At 39.7% G+C, this 24,487-nt stretch overlaps 1 protein-coding gene across 1 annotated transcript in view; it reads right to left on the bottom strand.

The window, feature by feature from the left end:
• Positions 1–8,564: 8,564 nt before the first annotated feature.
• Positions 8,565–24,487, bottom strand: part of PAK2 (p21 (RAC1) activated kinase 2) — a 91,354-nt gene continuing 75,431 nt past the window's right edge. Inside the window, exons 13-15 of the mRNA XM_028100842.2 lie at positions 23,807–24,003; positions 12,881–13,018; positions 8,565–12,421 (exon numbers count right to left, since the gene is read on the bottom strand). Of these exons, the coding sequence (XP_027956643.1) occupies positions 12,335–12,421; positions 12,881–13,018; positions 23,807–24,003 (422 nt within the window). The 3' untranslated portion in view covers positions 8,565–12,334. The remainder of the gene's footprint in view (positions 12,422–12,880; positions 13,019–23,806; positions 24,004–24,487) is intronic.

Below are 24,487 nucleotides of genomic sequence, written 5' to 3'. Positions count from 1 at the left end.
CTCCCTCTCCCACTCTCCCTGCTTGTGTTTCCTCTCTTGCTGTCTGTCAATTACATAAATACAATCTTAAAAAAAAAACCAAACCCAAATCCTTATAAAAAATAAATTAAAAAAATAAAATAAATATATCTTTAAAAAAAGAGGTTACTCATTTGGATTATAAGCTTCTCTTTGTTGCAAATATCCCCTGAAGGTTTAGACACCTCCCCTCCCCCCTTTTCACTAATCGATTAATCTAAATTCTAGTTGAGCATTAATCTCTTAGAGAATGGATGAAAAAAATTTTGGAGTTTGAAGGTCTTCAAGATAAGTAGGACCTTGACAGTACTGGGTGTAAATCAGAAGATGAACACCAGGCAATATATATATATATATATATATATTTTTTTTTTTTTTTTAAGATTTTATTTGATACAGAGCACAGGCAGGGGGAGCGGGAGAGGAAAAAGCAGGCTCCCCACTTAGTAGGGAGCCTGATGCGGGGCTTGATCCCAGGACCCTGGGATCATGATCTGAGCCGAAGGCAGATGCTTAACTGACCGAGCCACCCAGGCGCCCCATGGGTAGTGTTCTTGAAAGAGATAATAGAACATTGACAAATTTTGCCTTCTCAAGTTTGCTTAGGTAAGATCTTGGCTTGGTGTCAACAGTTTTTTAAATGGGACTACTTTGTAAAGTTGTAAATTTCAACCCATCCTAATTCAGGTCTCATCATGCTGTGGCTGAGAGAAAGAGAAAAAGAGGAATCAAGTAGAGATGACAGGATGTTCTAATTCACCCCCACACCCTGCCTTTCAGGATGATTTAGTGCAAACTTTAATATTTCTAGTTCAAAAGGTCTTCCGTAATATAACTCTAAATGTGTTGAGGGTCTGTTGCACTACCCTAGTTAGCATTGGATTAGGATGGATTAGTGGGTAGGGAAAGATAGAGCGAAAGGCCAATCTGAAGACTGACCCTGTTCAGGATTGCAGGGTACCATGGTCTTCCATAATGAGGATCTTTTGTGACTAAGTAGTCTCTGGATTTTTGGAGGGAGAAGAAGTAGAAAGGGATAAAGAAAAGCATGATTTGGAATTGTTGCAAATTGACCTAAGCCAGTTTGTGTACTACTCTTAGGTTCTTTGGGTATTTGCCACCCAAAAAATTTGAAGGGGTGAGGGGTAACCTTATGACAGTTGTATGGCTAAATTGTGAGCAAGTCTCAAACCAAGCTCTGCCACACATCTAGAAGCTAATTAATTGAACATTTATTAGCAAAAGCATTCATTTGGCCTGTTCGACAGCTCATTATCATCCTTGCTTTCTGTCCTGTTAAGTGCTCTGTCCACACTTTGCACAAAAAGGTTTCACTTCCAGCAGAGAAGGAAATATTCTAGAGGCCAGGATTCTGTCAGCCTTAAAGATGCCCTCATGGAACCAGGTATCCTCCTAAACAGGGTTCATTTAGGAATAGAGCTTTGAGGGCCATCCTTTAAGGAGTCAGGTTGCAGGCCTCGCTAGATTCTTTTTTTTTTTTTTAATGGTTTTGTGTGTGTTTTTTTTAAAGATTTTATTTATTTATTTATTTGACAGAGAGAGACACAGCAAGAGAGGGAACACAAGCAGGGGGAGTGGGAGAGGGAGAAGCAAGCTTCCAGCTGAGCAGGGAGCCCAATGCGGGGCTTGATCCCAGGACCCTGGGATCATGACCTGAGCCAAAGGCAGATGCTTAACGACTGAGCCACCCAGGCGCCCCCCTCACTAGATTCTTAAACCCTATTCATGCAACACTGCCTTTTCTCTCAGATTATTTCAGTCAATCCAAGTAACTTGAAAACCTTTAACTTCACTGACAAGAGCCCATTGTTAACTACCAAGCAATGAATTTCGTAAGGAAAACCCATTTCCCATCTTCATTTTGCTTGTAAGCAGAGCAACAGGATTGTATTTTTACCATTGAATACACAATATGCAAGAGTCTCTTGAAGCTTTTTTAAAAATCTACCATTTATAATAGACCAAAGATAATATAGTACCTAGAAATAAGTAATACCAACAACAACAACAAAAAACCTTTATAAAGGGAATGTGAAATTTTATTGAAAGATTTTATTTATTAGAGCGTAAGTGGGGGAAGGGGCAGAGGGAGAGGGACAAACAGACTCCATGAGGATCAGGGAGCCCAATGCGGGGCCCAATCCCAGGACCCTGGGATCATGACCTGAGCCGAAGGCAGACGTTTAACCGACTGAGCCACCCAGGAGTCCCTTATTGACAGATTTTAAATTTGGGTTGGTAACTGTTTTGTGGCTAGGACAGTTTCACCTGTGCACGATGAAAAGAAAATTAAAAGTGTGAAACGATTTGATTCAGTTTAACTCAGATTAATGAAACATTGGTTCAAAGTCAGAACTATATATTCTGCTGAGTTTTGGTAGAAGGTGACACTTCCTAGAAGGCAAGATGTGGCTTGTCTAGTAATCTAGCCCCTTTGGATAGTAGTTTTGTTTTTATGTGCCATTCAGCCAAAAGTAGTTTTGTTTTATGTACCCACCCATTTGCTGTCCCCAATTTTTTGGGGAAACTGGTTTCCACAGAGCCACATCTCCTTGTTGGCTGCTAAACATCCTACCAGTCAAAAAACGTGATTAAATTCTGGAATTCTCTTCTCACTTGTAATTGGAGGCTCTGAGATCACCTTTAGCTAAAAAGAGATGAAGGAATGGTTGATGATTAAAAAAAAAAAAAATTTTGGGTATTTTCCTCTGGTGTATGAGTATTGAAATTATGTCCCTGTACATTCTATGAATAAAGTATTTATTTGGGGGGCACCTGGGTGGCTCAGTCGGTCAAGCCCCTGACTCCTGGTTTCTGCTCAGGCAGTGATCTCTGGATCATGAAATTGAGCCCCGAGTCAGGCTCCCCACTCAGTGCAGTGTCTGCTTGAGATTCTCTTCCCCTCCCTCTCCCTCTGCCCCTTCCCCCCACTTGCACACACACTCTCTCTAAAATAAATAGATCTTGGGGTGCCTGGGTGGCTCAGTCGTTAAGTGTCTGCCTTCGGCTCAGGTCATGATCCCAGGGGCCTGGGATCGAGGCCCACGTCAGGCTCCCTGCTCAGTGGGGAGCCTGCTTCTCCCTCTGCCTGCTGCTCTCCCCCGCTTATGCTCTCTCTCTCAAAAAAATAAATAAAAGCTAGGAATAAAAATTCTCTATTCTGCAACAAGGAAGTCTGAAAACAGTAGAATCTTAGAATTCTGAAAAACTCCCAGTAAGCACACTAGCTACCAGTTGAAGGAACCTTCTTTTTGATGTTTTGAGAATTACCTTGACATTAGTGGTCAATGGTGATGTTGCTAAGAGTAGTTTGAATGATATGTTGAGGGCAGATCAATAAGATAACAGAGAAAAACAGTCTTTCTAGAAGTTTAGCTGAGAAAAATCAAAGGAAATTTGTTTTAAAAGGAGGATATGTGCGCATGCTCATTTTGCTGAGGGTTATAGGTTGTAGGTAGAGGAAGGCTAAGGTAAGTCAGAGTGACCTGGGGATCTGGGAGGTGGTGAAATATGGAAATAGGTCCTTGGTGAGGTTAGCTGCAGAGATGGAGAACATCTTCCACTGAGACAAAAAGGAAGAAGGTAAAGATAGAAACCATAACATTCCAGCTTTAGTGTAGAAGGAAGTGTTAAGATGATGGGATAAAGGGGTTGAGAGTCATGAGATAGCTTGGAGAAAATGAGAAAAGAGAAAAAAAATGATCTAGGACCAAAATGAATGGTTGGTGAACAACACCAAGAGCCCAGCTGAGAATTGAGAAAAATCAACGTGTAAATGAGTATTTGTTTAGTGCTGTGCCAGACGGTGCAACACTACTGTTGTTATGGAAACAGCAAGTATGTACCAGACATCTGTAAAAAGTCTATGTGAAAGAATTAAAAGCAAGGGCACCTGGGTGGCTCAGTCATTAAGCGTCTGCCTTCAGCTCAGGTCATGATCCCAGGGTCCTGGGATCGAGCCCCACATCGGGCTCCCTGCTCAGCGGGAACCCTGCTTCTCCCTCTCCCACTCCCCCTGTTTGTGTTCCCTCTCTCACTGTGTCTCTCTCTGTCAAATAAATAAATAAAATCTTAAAAAAAAAAAAAAAGCAAAAAAGAACCCAGAAGAAACACACAATCCAGAGATCATATGGCATGAATGTTTGTGCCCCTCCCCCCAAATTAATATGTTGAAGTCCTAACTCCCACTGTATTGGTATTTTTGGAGATGGAGTCTTTGGAAGGTAATTACGGTTAAAGGACATAAAGGTGGGGCCTTATGATGGGATTAGTGCCCTGCTAAAAAGAGACACCAGAGATGGCTCTCTCCCCATGTGCACATACAAAGAAGGGGTCCTGTGAAAACACAGCCAGATGATGGCTGCCTATAAGCCAAGGCCTCAGAATGAAACCTACCTTGCCCAACATCTCAATCTTGGACTCCAGAACTGTGAGAAATAAATTTTTGTTGTTTAAATCTTTCAGGCTAGGGCACCTGGGTGGCTCAGTCGATTAAGCTTCTGCCTTTGGCTCAGGTTATGATCCCAGTGTCCTGGGATCGAGTCCTGCATTGGGCAGGGAGCCTGCTTCTCCCTCTCTCTCTGCCTCTCTGTCTCTCATGAATAAATAAAAATAAGTAAAAAATCTTTAAAAAAAATAAATCTTGGGTGGCTCAGTCGGTTACGTGTCTGCCTTTGGCTCAGGTCATGATCCCGGGGTCCTGGGATCAAGCCCCGCATCAGGCTCCCTGCTCAGCGGGAAGCCTGCTTCTCCTCTCCCACTCCTCCTGCTTGTGTTCCCTCTCTCACTCTCTGTCAAAAAATAAATAAAATCTTAAAAAAAAAATCCTTCAGGCTATTGTATTTTGTTATGGTAGCCTGAACTAGAAAAAAACACAATTAATACATCAGGAAAGATATTAAATTTATGAAATAAGAACAGAAGACTGTAAAAATGAAGATCAGAAAACAAGAATGAGCTTTTGGAGATTAAAAATCTGATAGTTGAGGGGTGCCTGGGTGGTACATTTGGTTAAGCATCTGAGTCTTGGTTTCGGCTCAGGTCATGATCTCAGGGTCATGAGATCAAGCCCCACGCCAGGCTCTGTCTTAGCATGGAGTCTGCCTGAGAATCTCTCTCCTCACTCTCTGTCCCTGTGCTTTCTAAAATAAATAAATCTTAAAAAACAACAACAAATTTTCTGATCTTCATCAAAGAGGGGTGCCTGGGTGGCTCAGTTGGTTAGGCGTCTGACTCTTGATTTCAGATTGGGTCATAATTTTGGGGTTGTGAGATCAAGCTCCACGTTGGGCTCTGCACCGGGCATGGAGCCTGCTTAAGATTCTCTCTGCCCCTCCCACTCTCTCTCTCTCTCTCTCTCTCTGATAAAAAAATAAAATCTTAAAAAAAAAGGCAAAGAGATGGAAAGCAGAAGGGAAAGGTAAGAAAAACATGATTAATGCTGGAATTCTAGACAGGAAGTAACGGAGGAAAAAAGTGGCAATTTTTAAAGAAATAATAATACAAGAATTTCCCAGAAAAGAAGTCTGTTATCAAGATAGCTTGCCATATGCCCAAAGCTAATGAAAACATATATACCCTCACCAAGGCACGAAACGGTAACATTTCAGAACAAGAGGCTGAAAAATGATTACATATAAACATACTATCAGAAATGGCAGTTATAAGACAATGAAGTAGTGACTTTACAATTCTCAAGAAAGATGATTTCCAACCTAAAATCCTGTATTATCAATGAAATTTAAATGAATTTTCAGACATGCAAGTTCTTAAGATCTTACCTCTATGTACCCTTTCTCAGGAAGTTAGTGGAAGATGTACTTCTTTGAAATGAGGGAATAAATCAAGCAAGAAAATATGGTAGCCAAGAAACGAAGGACCTAACTCGGAAGAAAAGTGAAGTTGAGTTTCAGATGCCAGAGGGGCAGAAGGTCTGTAGAACAACAGTCCAAAACTGCAGACCCAGTCAAGTTCCAAGAAAGAAAAAGGAACTGTTATTATCTGAGACATTTGACATTTACTTGTTAGAAAATAGCCCTCAGAGGGTTTTTGCAATTTTGTGGTAATAGAGATGTAGGAAACTTTGAAAGGAAACAGTAAGACAAGAAAATTAACAACAGGAAAAGCAGAGAGTTGTACAAGAAATGATAGGCAATGATAATAAATTACTTAAGTGAACAACACTTCCACATAGTCATAAGTAAAAGCTGACTACTGGAGTGCCTGGGTGGCTCAGTCAGCTGAGCCTCTGACTGTTTCAGCTCAGGTCATGATCTCAGGGTGGTAAGATCAACACCCCGCCCCCAACCCGCCACGGGCTCAGAGCTTAGCACAAGTCTGCCTAAGACTTTCTTTTTCTCTCCATCCTCTCCCCCCGCCGCCTCGCTCTCTAAAATAAATAAATCAATCTTAAAAAAGAAAGAAAAAATTGCTACTTTTAAAGTAGACTCCAGGACACCTGGGTGGCTCAGTCGTTAAGCGTCTGCCTTCCGCTCAGGTCATGACCCCAGGGTCCTGGGATCGAGCCCCACGTCGGGCTCCTTGCTCAGTGGGGAGCCGCTTCTCCCTCTCCCACTCCCCCTGCTTGTGTTCCCTCTCTCGCTGTCCCTCTCTGTCAAATAAATAAAATCTTTAAAAATAAATAAATAAAGGGCGCCTGGGTGGCTCAGTTGGTTAAGCGACTGCCTTCGGCTCAGGTCATGATCCTGGAGTCCCGGGATCGAGTCCCGCATCGGGCTCCCTGCTCAGCAGGGAGTCTGCTTCTCCCTCTGACCCTCTTCCCTCTCGTGCTCTCTATCGCTCATTCTCTCTCTCAAATAAATAAATAAAATCTTTAAAAAATAAATAAATAAATAAATAAATAAATAAATAAATAAATAAAAAGGAGAAAAGAAAAAAAAATAAAGTAGACTCCACACTCAGTGCGGAGTCTGCTCCGCGGGAAGCCTGCTTCTCCTCTCCCACTCCCCCTGCTTGTGTTCCCTCTCTCTGTCTCTCTGTCAAAAAATAAATAAAATCTTTAAAAAAAAAAATCTTTCAGGCTATTGTATTTTTGATGTATTCCCTCATTTCAATGCAGGGTTTGAACACATGACCCTGAGATCAAGACCTGAGCTGAGATCAAGAGTTGGGCACTCAACCACCTGAGCCACCTAGGCGCCCCCCAAATATTGCTACCTCACTTAAATGGGAGACTAGATTGAATGAAATGGGAGAATGGGATGGTATGACAGTACCCAAATTCTCAACTGCCTAACAAGAAATTACTAGATAAAAAGATAGAAATGTCAAGAAATACGTTTAAGTATATAATTCAGAAATGTGAAGATTGAGCTGTTCTTAGCAGGCATTAGAGTTAAAAGCAGAATCATCTGTGGAGTTGGACTTGGCAGTGGGAAGTTTAAAGCTGAGGGACTGGCATTGTTTATTAAGATTATTTGGATTTTTAATCTAAGTACATTGCTTTGTTAAAAACCTAAAATAACTAGGTTATTGAAATGAAAAGACATTTCCCTTCATTGTCCTCCTTTTTGAAAGATAAAACTTGTTAAATAATTTAGCATAAAAAAATCTAATTAAAAAAAAGCCACAAATATCAAAGTATCAAAGAAGTAGTAAAGCATGCATTAAGCTCCTACAAGTAGTGCTTTTCAAGTCATTCAAGCATTTCTGACCTTTTCTTAGGGAAATGTTTTAAACATTTGCTATAATTAAAGATACACAAATGTTAGAATACCATAAACAACTTTATAGTGTAACAAATATACTTTAAGCAGTCTTTACTTATATCCCACTTCCTGCTTTTAAAAAATGTGTAATTTTGGTTTTTGATAGTGAACTTGGTATTGCAGCTGTTCTCCAAGTTAGGGTATCTAACATTCCATATGAAATGCATAAATAGGGTGTCTGGGTGGCATAGTGGGTTAAGCATAGGACTCTTGCTTTCAGCTCAGGTCATCATCTCAGGGTTGTGAGATCAAGCTCTGCATCGGGCTCCATGCTGGGCATGGAGCCTGCTTAAGATCCCCCCTCCCATGCACGCCAGTGTGCATGCACTCTCTCTCTCTCTGAAATAAATCTCAAAAAAAAAAAAAAGAAAAAAGAAAAGAAAGAAATGCACATAATGACATGATGCCTTAAAGTGTGTACACTTTTAAAGATCTCTTGGTGTATTTAACACAGCAATGCTGATAAGATTCTTATTATAGCAGTGAGGTAAGCATCAGAATTTCAGGCCAAGTTATTGGAGGTATTCAAAGAGATCAAAAGCGTTTCCCTGGGTCTGACAGCCCGAACATTTGTTAAGAAATGTATTCTAAACCTGATTTAGAAGAGGGAAGGCTCATGTTACCCAGACATTTCGGGAAACTTCTCTAATTTGGAGCTCTGTAATACATTCAAAATAGTGCCATGTTTAACAAATATTTAACCTTAAAAATACTAGAATACTTCTTGAGACCTATTATATTTATTCTTTTAAACTATTCTGATCTGAAGAAAGAACTGAAGTTTAGGAAAGGGGAAAATGAACATAAAAAAATGTTTATTTCTAGCCCTGAAAGAACAAAATTATTGAACAAAGTCATCAAATACAGCAGTTAATGTCAATGTAACAATTAAATAATTGAACGGGATTAAATTAAAAATAAGTCAATATAAAATTTGAAGACAAAACAGAAAAGACAAACTACTTTCACTTAATTCCATTTCTATCTACCAAAACAAGGGGAAAAAGATGTCCAATTCCAAATATAATTCTTTGCTTTTCTCAATACAGAATGAAAATTTGTTTGACAGAATTACACATTTCTCTCTCTCTTTCATTTGGCAACATTCTAGAATGGTGAGTGAAAAGGACTTCAGCTCTCTCAAGGCCAGGCCAGTGCTTGATTCTGCCTTGTAATTCCCACAATATCTACACCACAGTGTCTTTGCCAAAGTGGTCAATAAATGTGTTGAGTGATTAAAAAACTGTGTGTGTGTGTGTATTTTTTCCCTTTCTTACACACCCACATATACACACACTGTGGGAAAACTGATTTTAATTGTCTAGCTTATCTATTGTGGAAGCAATGGAAACAAAGAAGACAATCTTCATTTTATATAACTATGAAATCCCACTATAAAAAACCCAAAAGGAGTATGAATCTGGATTTTAGTTCTAATTCTGCAATGTTTTTTTTTTTTTTTTTACATTTCACTGGATATGGATCTCATTATTTAAAATTTTTAGATTAAAAAACTGATGCAAATTCTTTAAACACCCATTTTTTCTAACTATACCTACAGATCTAAAATTGTTCTGGCTAGAATACAGTATATATAAACAGACATGTATTTATGTGAACCCTATAAAGAAATACTCATAGGTAGTTTTAAATTGCTTATTAAAGGCACAGGTTCATTTAGGACTGGTGGTAACTAGATACATTTTAAGCAGCTTAATATTTATGTGTGGAAGAGAAGAGAATTTATACTATGTGCCAGGCACTCAACACATGAAAATAGAGTTGTGTTAGCTTTGGTTTCTTACGCTATCACAACTACTCTACTTGTTAACTATTCTCAGGTAGGATAAAATATTCAGTATTTTCATGGTTTCCCAGTTTTAACTGTCCCTAAAAGCAGCAAAAGGAACAAGAGGAGAAGGAAACTTTAAGACTACGAGAGAGTCTGAAATACAATAAATAAGTACTATAGTAATATTGTTCTAATTAACACAAGAGGACTAAGGTAACTTTTAGATTTAAATGGGAATTTTCATTCTAAAGTGATGACAAAAAGGGTGAATACAAAAGGTAGTTATTAAAAAAACATGAATCTTGATTCAGATATAATTTTTCTTTCAACAAGATCTGAACATTTTAATTTAAAATTAACTAATAAATCACAATTCCATATTGCTTTTAGGATTATTTTGTTTAAAAATGACACGTTTCAGAATTAACCAAAGTATATTTCTATTACAAGTTAGTTTATCCAAGTAAGTAAAGAATAAACCACAGTGTAGCTCCCTTAACCTGGGAGTCAGGTTTTAATGACAAAGTCCGTTGCCAGCAATGGACATGCAGGTAACCCTCAAAGAAGTTGTAAATTTAAATCCCAAACTGCTTCTATAAACTGAGAAGACCTTTGTTGAGTCACAGGCATAAAAATGGAGCATTGGCACTGTATTCAATGAACATGGTCTTTATGGCATATGTGTGGAAGGGCCTTCTAGAGTGGTCATGACGATCAGTCTTAACATCTAGTTGGTTTTCTAGTTCATCGGTAGCGTCTTCTTTATCATAATCCATCCAAACAACTATTTACACAGAATGTTCAAATCTAGATTTTCATCAGAAATATACCAGCTTGTTTCTGTAATTCAGTAATAGCTGTAGGTGGCCAATATAATCCAGAGAAAAATGAAATCAAGAATCAGACTGAAAACAGAGACCATTAAGTGCTCTAGATAAAAGTTTCACTACTTATTTTACTCAGTTTCATGAAAACCTTGCATTATCAATAAAAAACAGCCATTTCTATCCTTATATCTTAACACAGATGTGAGGAAAATGATAGGAAACAAAACTCGATTAGTTCCCCTAATGTAGTCCAAAATATCAAAATTATTTTTATTCATGACTTGGTACTACTGCAGGATGGCAAGTAAGTATGACGTTAATTAGGACTGCTGGTGGGGAACAAAATGCCTGAACCAAATCAGATTTTTTTCTTTTATGTGGCTTATGGCATGTCAGAAGGGATGACACCGCTTCCACAAGCAAAACAATAAAAAAATAAGGAGAGAAAAGCAAACAGAAGGGGGGGGTGGAGAAGAAAGGACACTCTCATAATTAATGCTACAGGTCACAGACCCTCTTCAAATTTTTAAAATAAAAAAAGTATTGCTATCAACAAGCACATTTCATTTTTCTTCTTGTTTTTTTCACACGATTACTTATTTTTGAAAAAAAAAATCTACTCAACATCTCAAATAATCCATGAATATATCATAGACTTTGTGACTTAAGTTCTCGCAGACATTAAAATGTTGGCAATGGGTTGGAAACAATGTTTATAACAAATCTCTACAGTTTACTGGTCAGAAGTGGCATCTCTATGTAACTGTCATTTCTCTTTCATGAACATAATCTTATCGAATTACTTTAGAGCTCACCAAAGTTCTAGTCACTTGCTTTGTTTCTGCTAGCCCCAAGTATTTTTCTCCTTTAAGTGGAAACAAAAAATTAAAACTTTTAAATTCGGAAAATTCAATGGTTATTATATTTACCAAAGGGGGAGGGGTGGAGTAGGGTGAGAGAGGGTTAATTAAAAAACAAACTAACTAAAATTACAACATATACAGAAACTTATCTCCAAAATGAGGGTAAAAGGAAGAAGGGAAAAGTAGCGGTACCCATCAGTCCCAAAGCCCAAGCTGGAACAAGAAAGAACAAATCACTTTGGTTCCTGAAGCCCAATCTGAAAAGGATATAGTTAGAAAAGAAACACAATTGTAAGGATGTATAATCAATGGGATTCTTTTTCTATGTCAATGATTTAGTTATAAATATAGATTATTAGTCTCTCTATACATGTAACAAATGCCAAACAACTCACTACCATGAAATTTCTAAAACTGACTCTTTCACATTTGTTAAAAAAGGTAAAAATCACATATTTTTCTTCCCTTCCTTCAGTTCAAATCATGAACTGAAATACTACACGTAATAATAGCTGGTCCTAACTTCTATACAAAGCTAACCGATTTTGAGCTCCTTTGCCAATATAAGGAGCTACATCATTTTTATTACATTTGCCTTGAATTTAGGCACAAGAAAAATTTCTCAAAGCAACTCAAAGAAGCAAGGCAAGGAAAAAGAGGGCTATGAAGAAGAGAGAAAAGAAGACCAGCAGATGGAACCAATACTCTGAACAACCCGAATCTGCCATTCAAGTATTGAAAATGCTCCCCCAAAGGGACAATGAATGGGATCTATTATGATGAAGTCAGCAAAATAAAATGCAAATCTCAAGCACGATCAACAGCCCTAATGCGCTGTCTGCTGAAAGAAGTAAGGCTAGTGATTCAGTCCGCAATTCCTTTTGGACCCTATAAAGAAGGGAGTCAAAAGAAAGTTGTCGTTCTGTTTTGCAATTTTCTCTTGGTTCTCTTCAGGAAGTAGTAGTTTGCTTTTTCCTCCATGTTATGCAGACCATTTCTTTAAACCCCAAAAGAGTAATAATTTTCATATATTAAAAGATTTCTTTTAGAAAATGGAAGAAAGAATATGAGGCCACGGCAATGATGCTAACGGTTACTCTTCATTGCTTCTTTAGCTGCCATGATCAGTGGAGTCAGGCTGGACAAGGGCTTGGCCAGTTTCAGGAAGGGATGCTGCCAGAGAGAGGGGGGAAATATGTATCAGTGTCACCAGATCAGACGCTTAAGTATTTCTTTTCAATTAAGCCCCAAAGACTATTTTATGGATTATAATTTATTTAACAAGCACATATTTCAGGACGTGTATAAAATCAACATAATCAATATATCACTTTCATAGTTGAACCAGGTCTTTTCAGTTTATCTAATATTATCAAATCTCACCTTAATGACCCAGATACCCATGCCAGCAAATGAACTTGTCTGATAACTGACAATATGCAAAAACTCATATACTTGATTTTAGTATTATAGCTATTTTATTCCCAGCAGATAAAATCCTAAACTACAGCAACTGCCATGCTGCTGGTGATAAATGAAGAGTGCAATGTTAATTATTAATCCTATGTAAACTTTGTTGGTTACTCAAAAAAAATCAACTTTATCCAAAAATAGTATTATTTCCAAATTCACCTGTAACAATTCTTTGGCTGAACCCCTTTTCTCCACATCCATCTCCAAACAACGGTTTAAGAAATCCCGAAATATTGGGGAAAGTTTCTCTGGATTCTGAAGTTCTGGAGTTCCATTAGTTGCTATCAGGTATAAGGCCTAAAAATAGAAGAACATCTTTGACATACTTAAGACAGCACAACAAAGTGAGACAGCACTTTATAAAGTTTATGGATCTTTTACTTCTTTAGTTTTTTTAAAGATTTTTTTAAAAAGTAATCTCTACACCCAACGTGGGGCTGGAAATCACAACCCTGAGATCAAGAGTCGCACACTCCACTGACTGAGCCAGCCAGGCACCCCTGGATTTTCTACTTCCTTAAAGACAATCACCAGAGGGGCGCCTGGGTGGCTCAGTCGTTGGGCGTCTGCCTTCGGCTCAGGTCATGATCCCAGGGTCCTGGGATCGAGCCCCACATCGGGCTCCCTGCTCGGCGGGAAGCCTGCTTCTCCCTCTCCCACTCCCCCTGCTTGTGTTCCCTCTCTCACTGTGTCTCTCTCTGTCAAATAAATAAATAAAATCTTAAAAAAAAAAAAAGACAATCACCAGAAATAATAAATTGAGGTGTAGTACTATTTCTGCCCATTTGTATCAGATATTCTCCCTTTACTTTTAGATGTTACATTCCCCTAAATTTTTTTTTTCAGAAATTAGATTCATCTTTTTGGGGAGGGGTTATAAATGTAATACATATTGATAAAAGAACTATAATACATAAGGATATAAGGAAAAATGAGCACAATCCCACTATCGACACATAACATCCATTTACCTTTCTCAAGCTTTTATTCCAAGTCACACCAGATTTCAAAACAATGGGATTTGTTGAAACCTTTTTTTTTTCCTTCAAGTTTTTATTTACCTTCTAGTTAGTTAACGTATAGTGTAATACTGGTTTCAGGAGTAGAATTTAGTGATTCAGAAACCCTCCGCCCCTTTTTTGAACTAGCTCGATCTACATAGCTATAGATGAAATAGGCAGAACAGAGGATTTTCAGGGCAGTGAAAACACTATGATAATGGATGTATGTTATTCATTATACATTTGACCAAACCCACAGAACTGTACAATATCCAAGAGTGAACCCTAATGCAAACTGCAGACTCTGGGTGATAATGTGCCAATATAGGTTCTCCAAATGTAAGAAATGTACCCGCTGGTGAGGGATGTTGATAATGGGGGAGGCTTCTTAAATTAATATGATACACTTGTTACAAGTGATGAACCACTACTGATACACTTATTTTTAAACCTTTTTTGTTTCAGGTTCTTATCTGAATTCTAGTTAGTTAACGTATCATGTAATATTGGTTTCAGGAATAGAATTTAGTGATTCATCACTTACATTTAACACCTGATGCTCATCACAAGTGTCCTCCTTAATACCCATCAGCCATTTAACCCATCTCCCCACCCACCTCCCCTCTAGCAACCCTCAGTTTGTTCTCTACAGTTAAGGGTCTCTGATACACTTTCATTAAACAAGTCTATGGTTTACATTGGGGTTCACTCTTTCTGCTGTATAGGCCTACGGATTCTGACAAATGCACACTGTCATGTTTCTGACACTACAGTATCATACAGAATAATTTCACTGCCCTAAAAATCCCTTGTGCTCCACCCATTCATCCTCCCCACCCCACCCCCACACACGCCTGGTGACCACTGATTTTTTTTTTCAAAGATTTACTTATTTATTTTAGAGAAGAGAGAGTGTGAGTGGGGGAGGGCAGAGGGAGAGGGAATCTTAAACAGACTCTGTGCTGAGTGTGGAGCCCAACGCTGGGCTCGATCTCATGATCATGAGATCATGACCTGGGGCAAAACCAAGAGTCGGAGGCTTAACTGACTGTGCCACCCAGGTACCCGCCCCCACAACTTTTTTTTTTTTAAGATATTTTACAGAGAGTATGACTGATCTTTTTTACTCTCTATAGTTGGAATCATACAGTATGTAGCTGTGTTAGGCCAGATTTGTTCACTAAGCAATATGCATTTTAGGTTCTTCCATGTCTTTTTGCAGTTTGATAGCTCATTTCTTTTTGTTTTTTTTGTTTTTTTTTTTTTAAAGATTTTATTTATTTATTTGAGAGAGAGAGAATGAGAGATAGAGAGCACGAGAGGGAAGAGGGTCAGAGGGAGAAGCAGACTCCCTGCCGAGCAGGGAGCCCGATGCGGGACTCGATCCCGGGACTCCAGGACCATGACCTGAGCCGAAGGCAGTCGCTCAACCAACTGAGCCACCCAGGCGCCCTCTTTTTGTTTTTTTAATCTTTTTAATATTATGGAATAATATTTCACCGTATGGATGTACCAGTCTATACACTCACCCATTTTTTTTTTAAAGATTTTATTTATTTGACAGAGAGAGACACAGTAAGAGAGGGAACACAAGCAGGGGGAGTGGGAGAGGGAGAAGCAGGCTTCCCGCTGAGCAGGAAGCCCAATGCGGGGCTCGATCCCAGGACCCTGGGATCATGACCCAAGCCAAAGGCAGACGCATAATGACTGAGCCACCCAGGTGCCCCTATACACTCACCTTTTTAAATAAAGTCTATTTATGTACTTCACATCTTGGCTGGTTGCTTCTGATTTGGGGCAATTATGAATAAAGATGCTATAAACATTTGTGTGTAGGTTTTTTTTTATTTTATTTTATTTTTTTTTAAAGATTTTTTTTTTTTTTTTGAGAGAGAGAGAATGAGAGAGAGCACGAGAGGGAAGAGGGTCAGAGGGAGAAGCAGACTCCCCGCTGAGCAGGGAGCCCGACGCGGGACTCGATCCCAGGACTCCAGGATCATGACCTGAGCCGAAGGCAGTTGCTTAACCAACTGAGCCACCCAGGCGCCCTGTGTGTAGGTTTTTGTGTGGACATCAATTTCCAACTCATTTGGGTAAATAATAAGGAGCACAACTGTGACTTGCATGTTAAGAGTATGTTTAGTTTTGTAGGAAACTGCCAAAAAGTCTTCTAAAGTGGCTATACCATTTTCCATTCCCACCAGCAATGAATGCGAGTTGCTATTGCTCTGTATTCTAACCAGCATTTGGTATTGCCATCAAAAAATTTTTAGGCCATTCTAATATGTGTGTATCTTATTGTTTTTTTAATTTTGCAATTCCCTAATGGCATGATGTTGAACATCTTATTATATGCTTATCTGCCATCTGTATCTTCTTCTTTTCTTTTAATACTTATTTAAGTAATCTCCATGCCCAACATGGAGCTTGAACTCATGACCCCAAGGATCAAGAGTTGTACTCTTGCTCTAGCGACGGAGCCAACCAGGCGCCCCATCTGTGTATCTTCTTTGTTGAGATCTTTTGTCCATTTTTATATTAGGTTGTTTATTTTCTCACTGTTGATGTCTGGAGAGTTTTTTTTGTATATTTTGGATAACATCTGATTAGATGGGTGCTTTACAAATATTTTCTCTCAGTCTGTGACTTGTCTTTCTATTCTCTTAGTAGTGTCTTTCTCAGATAGAAAGATTCCTTTTTTTTTTTTTTTTTTAAGTTTTATTTAAGTAATCTCTATATGTGATATGGGGCTTGAACTCACGACCGGAGATCAACAGTTGCACACTCCTCCAAATGAGCCAGCCAGGATGATTCCAATTTTAATGAAGTCCAATTTATTCTTTAATGAATCATGCTTTTTATGTTGTATCTAAAAACCCTGCCAAACCTGAGGTCACCTAAATTTTCTCCTGAATTATTTCACATTTCTGCTCTATTACCAAAATGCCATAAAAAAAGGGATACTAACTGACACTCAAATCATCAGGACATGAGTCTGCCCATTTCTTTGCTATCTGCACTCTAATGCCCATGTGGCCCTGCACACTCCCCTTTCTGCCTTCATTTTTCACATACCCTTGCCCCACCCCTCCTCTAATGGTCTCCTTACCTCATCTACTGAGGCCTGGCTCTCCTCTGAGGAGCAGCCTCATCCACAGTGCTCTCTAGGGGTCACTGTTCCCTCCCAGTCCTTTGTACCACTGCACATAGAGGAGTGTCCTTGTGGCTCCCCACTGCCTCTCTGAGATATTTACCTCCCTCCTATAGAACTCCCGGGCTTTCAGACTCTACCTACCACATCTACCAACCACTGTTGTTACCATCTCTAACACTGCTCATAACTTCCAGGGATTTCAACAGCCAGAGAGGCTTGTGACAGTTCCTTGACCTCATCTTCTCCCATGCTCTTGTCCTCTGGCCTCCTTCAGCCACACAAGCCCATGGTCACAGCCTCTGCCTCATCATCAGTACCCATGACCACAACTCGGAAACTGCAGTTGCTCTCCACCTCTTACTTCTTTCACTCTGAGCACCACCAACACCAGCAATCCTTCGATGCTGCTAAACCCTCAATCAATCCCATTGATCTTCCAGCGTTCATCATTCCTTTTATATAATCACTTCGCTACACATTAAAACTGCCTCCCCCTCGCCTGTACTATGCAGCTAAGGACAAGAGACGAAAAAGGTACATCCTTGCTGACTGGCCTCATCCACCTCACACAGGCCCTTAGGACTTCCAGCTTTCCTACTACATATTTCCCCATTTCACTCACTCTCCCACTGTCTAGTTTCTGTGTCAGGACACTCATGTCTCCTCAGCGCCTCTGGGCAGTGACGATCTCTTAGACTTTTCTTTGCTTTTGATGACCTTGACAGTGTGGAGGAGTACCAGTCAGGTTTTATACTGTAGAATGCCCTCATTGGAATTTGATGTTTTCCTCATGATTACAGACTGAGAATATGGGCTTTGGGAAGATCACAAGTAGAGTGCCATTTTCACTGCCTCATATAAAAAAATACATACTATCAACATAATTTATGAGTGTTGGTGTTGACCTTTTCTGAGGTCTGTGCTTGTCAGGCTTCTCTGTTGCAAAGTTACTCTTTTCTCCACTTTTTATACTCTGCTCTTCAGAAGAAAAATCACTATGTGCAGTCTATACTTAGAGTGGGGAGTTAGCTTCCATCTCCCTTAGGGGATAACATCCACATAAATTATTTGGCGTTCTTCTGCGTGAGACTTGTCTCTTCTGCCCCACTTATTTACTCACTTACTTATATCAGCATGGACACATAAACATTTTATACTTCGGGTTACTCTCCCATACTACTTTGTTTTGTTGTTCAAACTGTTCCATCTTTGGCCACTAGAGCTCTTTCAGTCAGCCCCTTGCCCCTTTGACAAACTCATCAGTGTGAGCTCTTCTCTTTAACTCAGTATGATTTATGATCCTATTTTATCTCCTTAGCTGAATTTTATCAAGTGTAATTCTTTCTTTCATTATTTTAGGGTTTGCTTAAGAGGTGAGAGCATGCATCTTTCAATTTTCACAATTATCACAGTATTACATATACCACTTCCCACAGACTACAACAATCTTACAGTTCTCCCCCTCAGCTTTATACTTTTGTTGTCATTCTACTTGTACATATGTTCCTTTCCTCCCCCTCCACTATTATTTCATGTAAACAGTTATATCTTTTAAAGATATTTACTTAAGGAAAAAATCTTATATATTTACTCACATAGTTACTATCTCTAGCACTCTTCATTTCTTTTTGTAGAGTGATATTACCATTTTCTCTCTGCTTGAAAGATTTCCTTTAATATTCCTTACAGTGTAGATCTCCTGGTAATAAATGCTTTTAATGTCTATGTCTAGAAAAATCTTTATTTCACCTCAGTTTTTAAAAGGTATTCGTTGGCTGCAGAAGTCTTGATTTTCTCCCCAAACTTAGTTATATTAGATATATATTAGAACTTGAAGTTGTCTCATTACTGCTATTTCATTTTTTTTTTTTAAAGATTTTATTTATTTATTTGACAGAGAGAGAGAGACAGCCAGAGAGGGAACCCAAGCAGGGGGTGTGGGGGAGGGAGAAGCAGGCTTCCTGCTGAGCAGGGGGCCCGATGTGGGGCTTGATCCCAGGACCCTGAGATCATGACCCGAGCCAAGGGCAGATGCTTAATGACTGAGCCACCCAGGTGCACCACTATTTCATTTTTTAAAAAAATTTCATTTCTGTCTCTATTCCTTCCAAACACTGCTACTCTTAACATATGAAGTTACAAAAACGGCTTTAATGACTTTCCGTGCTCTTCTATCTGTGTCAGTTCTGGTCTGCTGCAATGGATTGATTTTTCTCATCACGGGTTGTACTTTGCTGCTCTTCTGCCTGCCTGATAAACCCTGACTGGATATTTAAGTGCTTGCTGGCTGCTGGATATTTCTGTATTCCTGTAAATATTCTTGAGCTTTGTTCTACAACACAAGTTACTTGGGGATCTCTTTGGGTCTTGTTTTTTAGACTGGTTAGATGGGACTATAGCAGCATGTAGTCTAGGGGTAATTCTTTCCCATCAGCGAAGCAAGACTCTTTTGAGTCTTCTTTTCAATATCCTGTGCATTACAAGGTTTTCCACTGTGGCTGACAGAAGCAGGCACTATTCCCAGCCTCTGTGTGAGCACCAAGCACTGTTCTCTTCAGTCTAAGATGGGTATACCCCTCACCTTGGGTAGATTCTTCGCAAAGATGCACCAGTCTCTGTTGAATGCTCAAGGGGAGCATTCTGGAATCCAGAGATTCCAGAATCTTCTATGAAGCTTTCTCCTCTCCTGTTCTCTGTCTTGTAAACTCTAGCCGACTTGGTCTCCTCAGACTCTCAACTCCTTCTCCTTAATTCAAGGGGGCCACTGTGTCCCACCTGGGTTCTTCCTCCCTGTACGTGGCCCAAAACTCTCTTGGGACATAAAGCTGGGGCAATCACAGTGCTCACCTCAAGCCTTTCCCACCTTTGGAGATCACTGTTCTTCACTGTTTGGTGTCCAGTGTCTTGCAAACCATTGTTTCACACAAGCTAATTTTTGTTGTTACTTTAGGCAAGGGCGGTGAATCTGCTACCCGTTATTCTATCTTGACAGGAAGCAGAATTTCCTGCTTGCCAAGTTTCCATCAGTTACATTCACACTGCTAGTCCTCAGGGTAGTCTCTGACAAGCTGATGTCTCCCTCACTTTTTGCATGAAGATTCAAGGGCATGTGTTATTTGGTTTTGTGTACCTCTCCACCCATTCCTCCTCAGTCTCCTTTGCTGGTCCGCTACATCAACTGTTAACTATGGAACGAACGCCACAGGATGCAAGCTGAAGCTTTTCTATTGTCTGTCTACGCCTACTTGGCCTGGTGATCTTATCTAGATGCATAACTTTAATTTCTATTTTAATCTCAATTTTACATCTTTGGCCTGATCCTAGATGGCCATACCCAACAGCCTATTCAACATACTCACTTGGATGTCTTCCCCCCACCCCATATTTATTTATTTATTTGAGAGAGAGCGCATGAGCATGTGTGCAAAAGGGGAGAGGGGGAGGGAGAGGGAGACAGAATCTGAAGCAGACTCCATGCGGAGCATGGGGCCTGATGCGGGGCTAGATCTCAGGACCCTGAGGATCGTGACCTGAGCCAAAACCAAGAGACTTAACTGACCGAATCACCCAGGCACCCTTCACTTGGATGTCTTAGTAGGCACTGCAAACTTAACATGTCTAAAACATGCTAAAATGTTACCTCCTGATCTCCCACCTGCCACACCCACACACCACTCTACTTGCAGCCTTCCCCATTTCAGGTAAGGTGAACTTGAATTTCATCATTCTAGTTGCTTACACCAAACTCTTAGAGTCATCTCTCTCTCTCTCCCTCTCCCAGATAGGCACCCTTTTAAAATATATCCAGAATCCAACTACTTTTTCCCACCTCTACTGATATGATTCTGGTCTAAGCTACCATTACGTCTTGCCTGGATTATTTCAACAGCCTTCTAACTGGTTTTCCTGTGTCTGTCTTTGCCTCACTTGAAAATCTTTTCTCAACAAAGCAGCCAGAGTGATCCTATTAAAATACAAGTAAGACCATTTCACTTCTCTGCTCAAAACTCTCCAGTGGTTTGCCTGTCAGATTCTATGTAAGAAAGCCAGAATTCTTATAAAGGCCTAATAAGGCACTATATAGTCTAGTCCCATTTCTTCACTGATCTTCCTTTTTTTCTCCTGCTGTGTGCTCCCTGCACACTAGCTATGGGGGAATCCTCAGTGCTCTTTGAATATACCAAAAATGCCTCTTCAGGGCCTTTCATGTGCTATTCTTTCTGACTGGAATGCTCTTCCCTTTATCTTCCATGTTCAAACGTCACCTCAGTGGAGCCCTCTACAAGCACTGTTGTGAAATCAAACACTCTCTTGACTCCCTCCCTACCAGTCCCAGCACTGAGACTCTACCATTTATTATATATTATTATTTTATTTTTTCTCTATACCTTCTATGAGGGCAGGATTTTTTTTTAAAGATTTTATTTATTTGAGAGACAGAGAAAGCACAAGCAGGGGGAGGGGCAGAGGGACAAGCAGACTCCCCACTGAGTGTGGAGTCACACATGGGACTCAATCCCAGGACCCTGAGATCATGACCTGAGCCGAAAACAGTTAACCCATTGAGTCACCCAGGTGCCCCAGGGCAGGAATTTCTGTTGGTAGACAGCACCTTGTATGGTGCCTACCACGGATCAGGTATTTGAATCAACATTTGTTAAACAAATGAATGAAATTAGAGGGTTTTAAAAATTGTTCCAGAAGTGTTCTAAAATTTATCACCTCTATAAAAGTACTTAAATGCTCACCTGAACTGGAATCTTTGCAAGAAGATGAAAAACATTCAGGAAAAAGAGCATCAAAATCCAATGCCACCCAGAAAGGGCCCCTACCTATGCATACCCATTATCTTGGCCTCTGGAGCCCACTTTATAGCAAATCCAACTTATTTGGAAAAAAGTTAGGAAAAAAAAAGTCTGGCAATAAGCCTGTAGTCATATATGGTAATTTAAAAACTTAAATTGCTTCATGTACTATAAAAATCACCCTTTTGAAGTGTACAATTCAGTGTTCTTAGTGTATTCATAAAGCTGTACAACCATCATAACTGTCTAATTCCAGAACACTGTTATCCCTCCAAAAAGAATACCCACGTGTATTTTAGTTACTCCCTATTCCCTCTTCTCCTCAGTTCCTAAAAACCACTAATCTCCTATCTTTATGGCTCTGCCTGTTCTAGAGATTTCATATGCTGTTGATCCTCATTACTTGGATTCCTTATGTGTAAACTCATCTACTCATGCTAAAATTTGTAACCCCCAAATCAATAATCTTGGTGTTTCTGTGGTCATTCATGGATATGTGCAGAGAGGCAAAAAGCACAGGCTGATGTGCCCTCTAGTGTCCTAAGTGCAAGAAGGCTGTGATGTGCCTTGTGGTGAGAACACGTTTGGTAAGCTTCGCTGAGGCATGAGTATACTGCCAGGGGTGTCCTGGCTGTGACTTCAACATTACTCAATCAACAATACACATGAAAATGGCTCTGAACAGAAACACACATCAAATAAGGTTAGGGATTGATCAGCTGACAAAAATGTGACCACAGGCTGGGGCGCCTGGGTGGCTCAGTTGGTTGAGAGCCGACTCTTGATTTTGGTTCAGGCTGTGATCTCAGGGTCATGGGACTGCACCCCGAGTTAGCTCCGCACTCAGCACGGGGTCTGCTTGAGCTTCTCTTCCCTCTGCTCCTCTCCCCCACTCACATACTCTCTCTCAAATAAAATAAATGAAATCTTAAAAAAACAATGTGACCACAGGCTTGCAGGAACCCAACCCTATGGCTTCCCCAAGAAGCAACAGTTCAGCATTTGTTAATTCAGTATTTGTTGCTGTGCAAAACCTAATTACCATGAATGACAAAAACTGACCGCAAAGGGAGTCGTACAATGTGTGATCTTCCGTGTAGGCCGTCTTTGGCACAGTGCTTTCAGGTTTAATGTTGTATCTGTACCTCATTACTTCTATTACGACTAAATAATATTCCGCTGCATTGATATACCACTTTGTTCACTCATTCCTCAGATGAGGGACATCTGGATTATTTCTACCTTTTGACCATTATGAATAATGCTGTTTTGAACATCTGTGTACAAGTTTCTGTGTGGATGTATGCTTTTAATTCTCTTGGGTATATATCTAGCAGTGAAATTACTAGGTTATATGGTAACTCAATGTTAACTTTTAGAGGAATTGTCCAACTGTTTTCCCTGTGCTGCATGCACCATTTTACATTTCCACTAGCAATATGTGAGGGTTCCAATTTCTTCACATTCTCACAAACACTTATTATTGTCCATCTTTTTGATTATAGTCATTTTTGAAGGTGTGAAGTAGTATCTTTTTGGGGCTTTGATTTGCATTTCTTTAATAACGAATGATATTGAGCCATATATGGTAATTTAAAAGTAGAAGTAGAAGGAAAAAGAAAGAAAAAGACAGAAAGCAAAAGAACAAACGAACTCCTAAACTCTCCACCTCCGCTGCTGAAACCTAATTGTTTAAAGTCTCCTAACCCCACCTGTTAACTCAGGACCCTCACTCTCCTGTTTGAACGTGAGCTTTACCATTACCGTCTACACAGCTTTCTCAGATACATGATCTGGTTTTCCTCTCCTGTGTACCCAAGCAGTACAGAGGCCAAGGTTCAGAGCTGACAATCTGAAGAGTACATCTAGATATCCTTTGCAGAAAAGTGAGCAAAGTCTTACTTATGTGCAAAATTTAAAACCATATAGCTTACTAAAATCTACAAACTCTTTATCTAACACATTCAACTCAGTACCCCAGGAGCAAATAATTTTTGCAGAGACTAGGTTATATCAACTTTGTATCCTAAATTTTTGCCTAGTGGCTGGTGCAAGCAGATTCTAAATAAATGTTCTGAAGAAATGTATTTTTCGAAAAATAAGGCTGGTGTTTAATTGGTCTTACCCTCAAGGGATTTTCATTGAGGTATGGAGGCTCTCCTTCTACCATCTCAATAGCCATGATACCCAGAGACCATATGTCCACTTTAGGGCCGTAAGCTTTCCGTGTAACCACCTCTGGTGCCATCCAGTATGGCGTTCCAACCATGGTACTTCGCTTGCTCTGCTCAGGGGTGATCTGGGCGCAGAACCCAAAGTCGGCTATAAAACAAAACAAAACATATCTACAGTTAATGGTGTCCATGGATAGTTTCATCTTAGAGTTCATGATAGAGGACTTAATTACATTTGACTATTCAGCCTCTTCTTTTTTAAGACTGAATTTAAAAAGTAATCCAGGGGCACCTGGCTACTGAAGAGTCCATAGAGCATGTGACTCTTGACCTCAGGATCGTGTTCTCCTCCCACGTTAGGCACAGAGCTTACGTTAAAAAAAAAAAAAAGTAAACCGGAATGGGTTTGTAGAATGGGTTTACAATGTACAATGTAGAATGTAGAATGGGTTTACAAATATTGTGATGATGTTATATACTCTCACTTTTACTTTTTTTACTTTTACTTCCCACAAGCAAAGGGCAAATTATCAGATCTTTTATTCTAAATCATTATCCTAAAATTTTTAATAAAGTTGAAAAAGGTCTAAAAGAAGAAGTTACCAAAGGTGAGCACCAAAACTAAATTCTAT

The sequence above is a fragment of the Eumetopias jubatus genome, unplaced genomic scaffold (assembly GCF_037043125.1).
Source record: "Eumetopias jubatus isolate StellerSeaLion01/CBP00866 unplaced genomic scaffold, mEumJub1_p1.0 scaffold_1, whole genome shotgun sequence".
Taxonomy (NCBI): domain Eukaryota; kingdom Metazoa; phylum Chordata; class Mammalia; order Carnivora; family Otariidae; genus Eumetopias; species Eumetopias jubatus.
The sequence above is the reverse complement of the archived record's forward strand: the minus strand, read 5'-3'. Positions and strand labels throughout refer to the sequence as shown.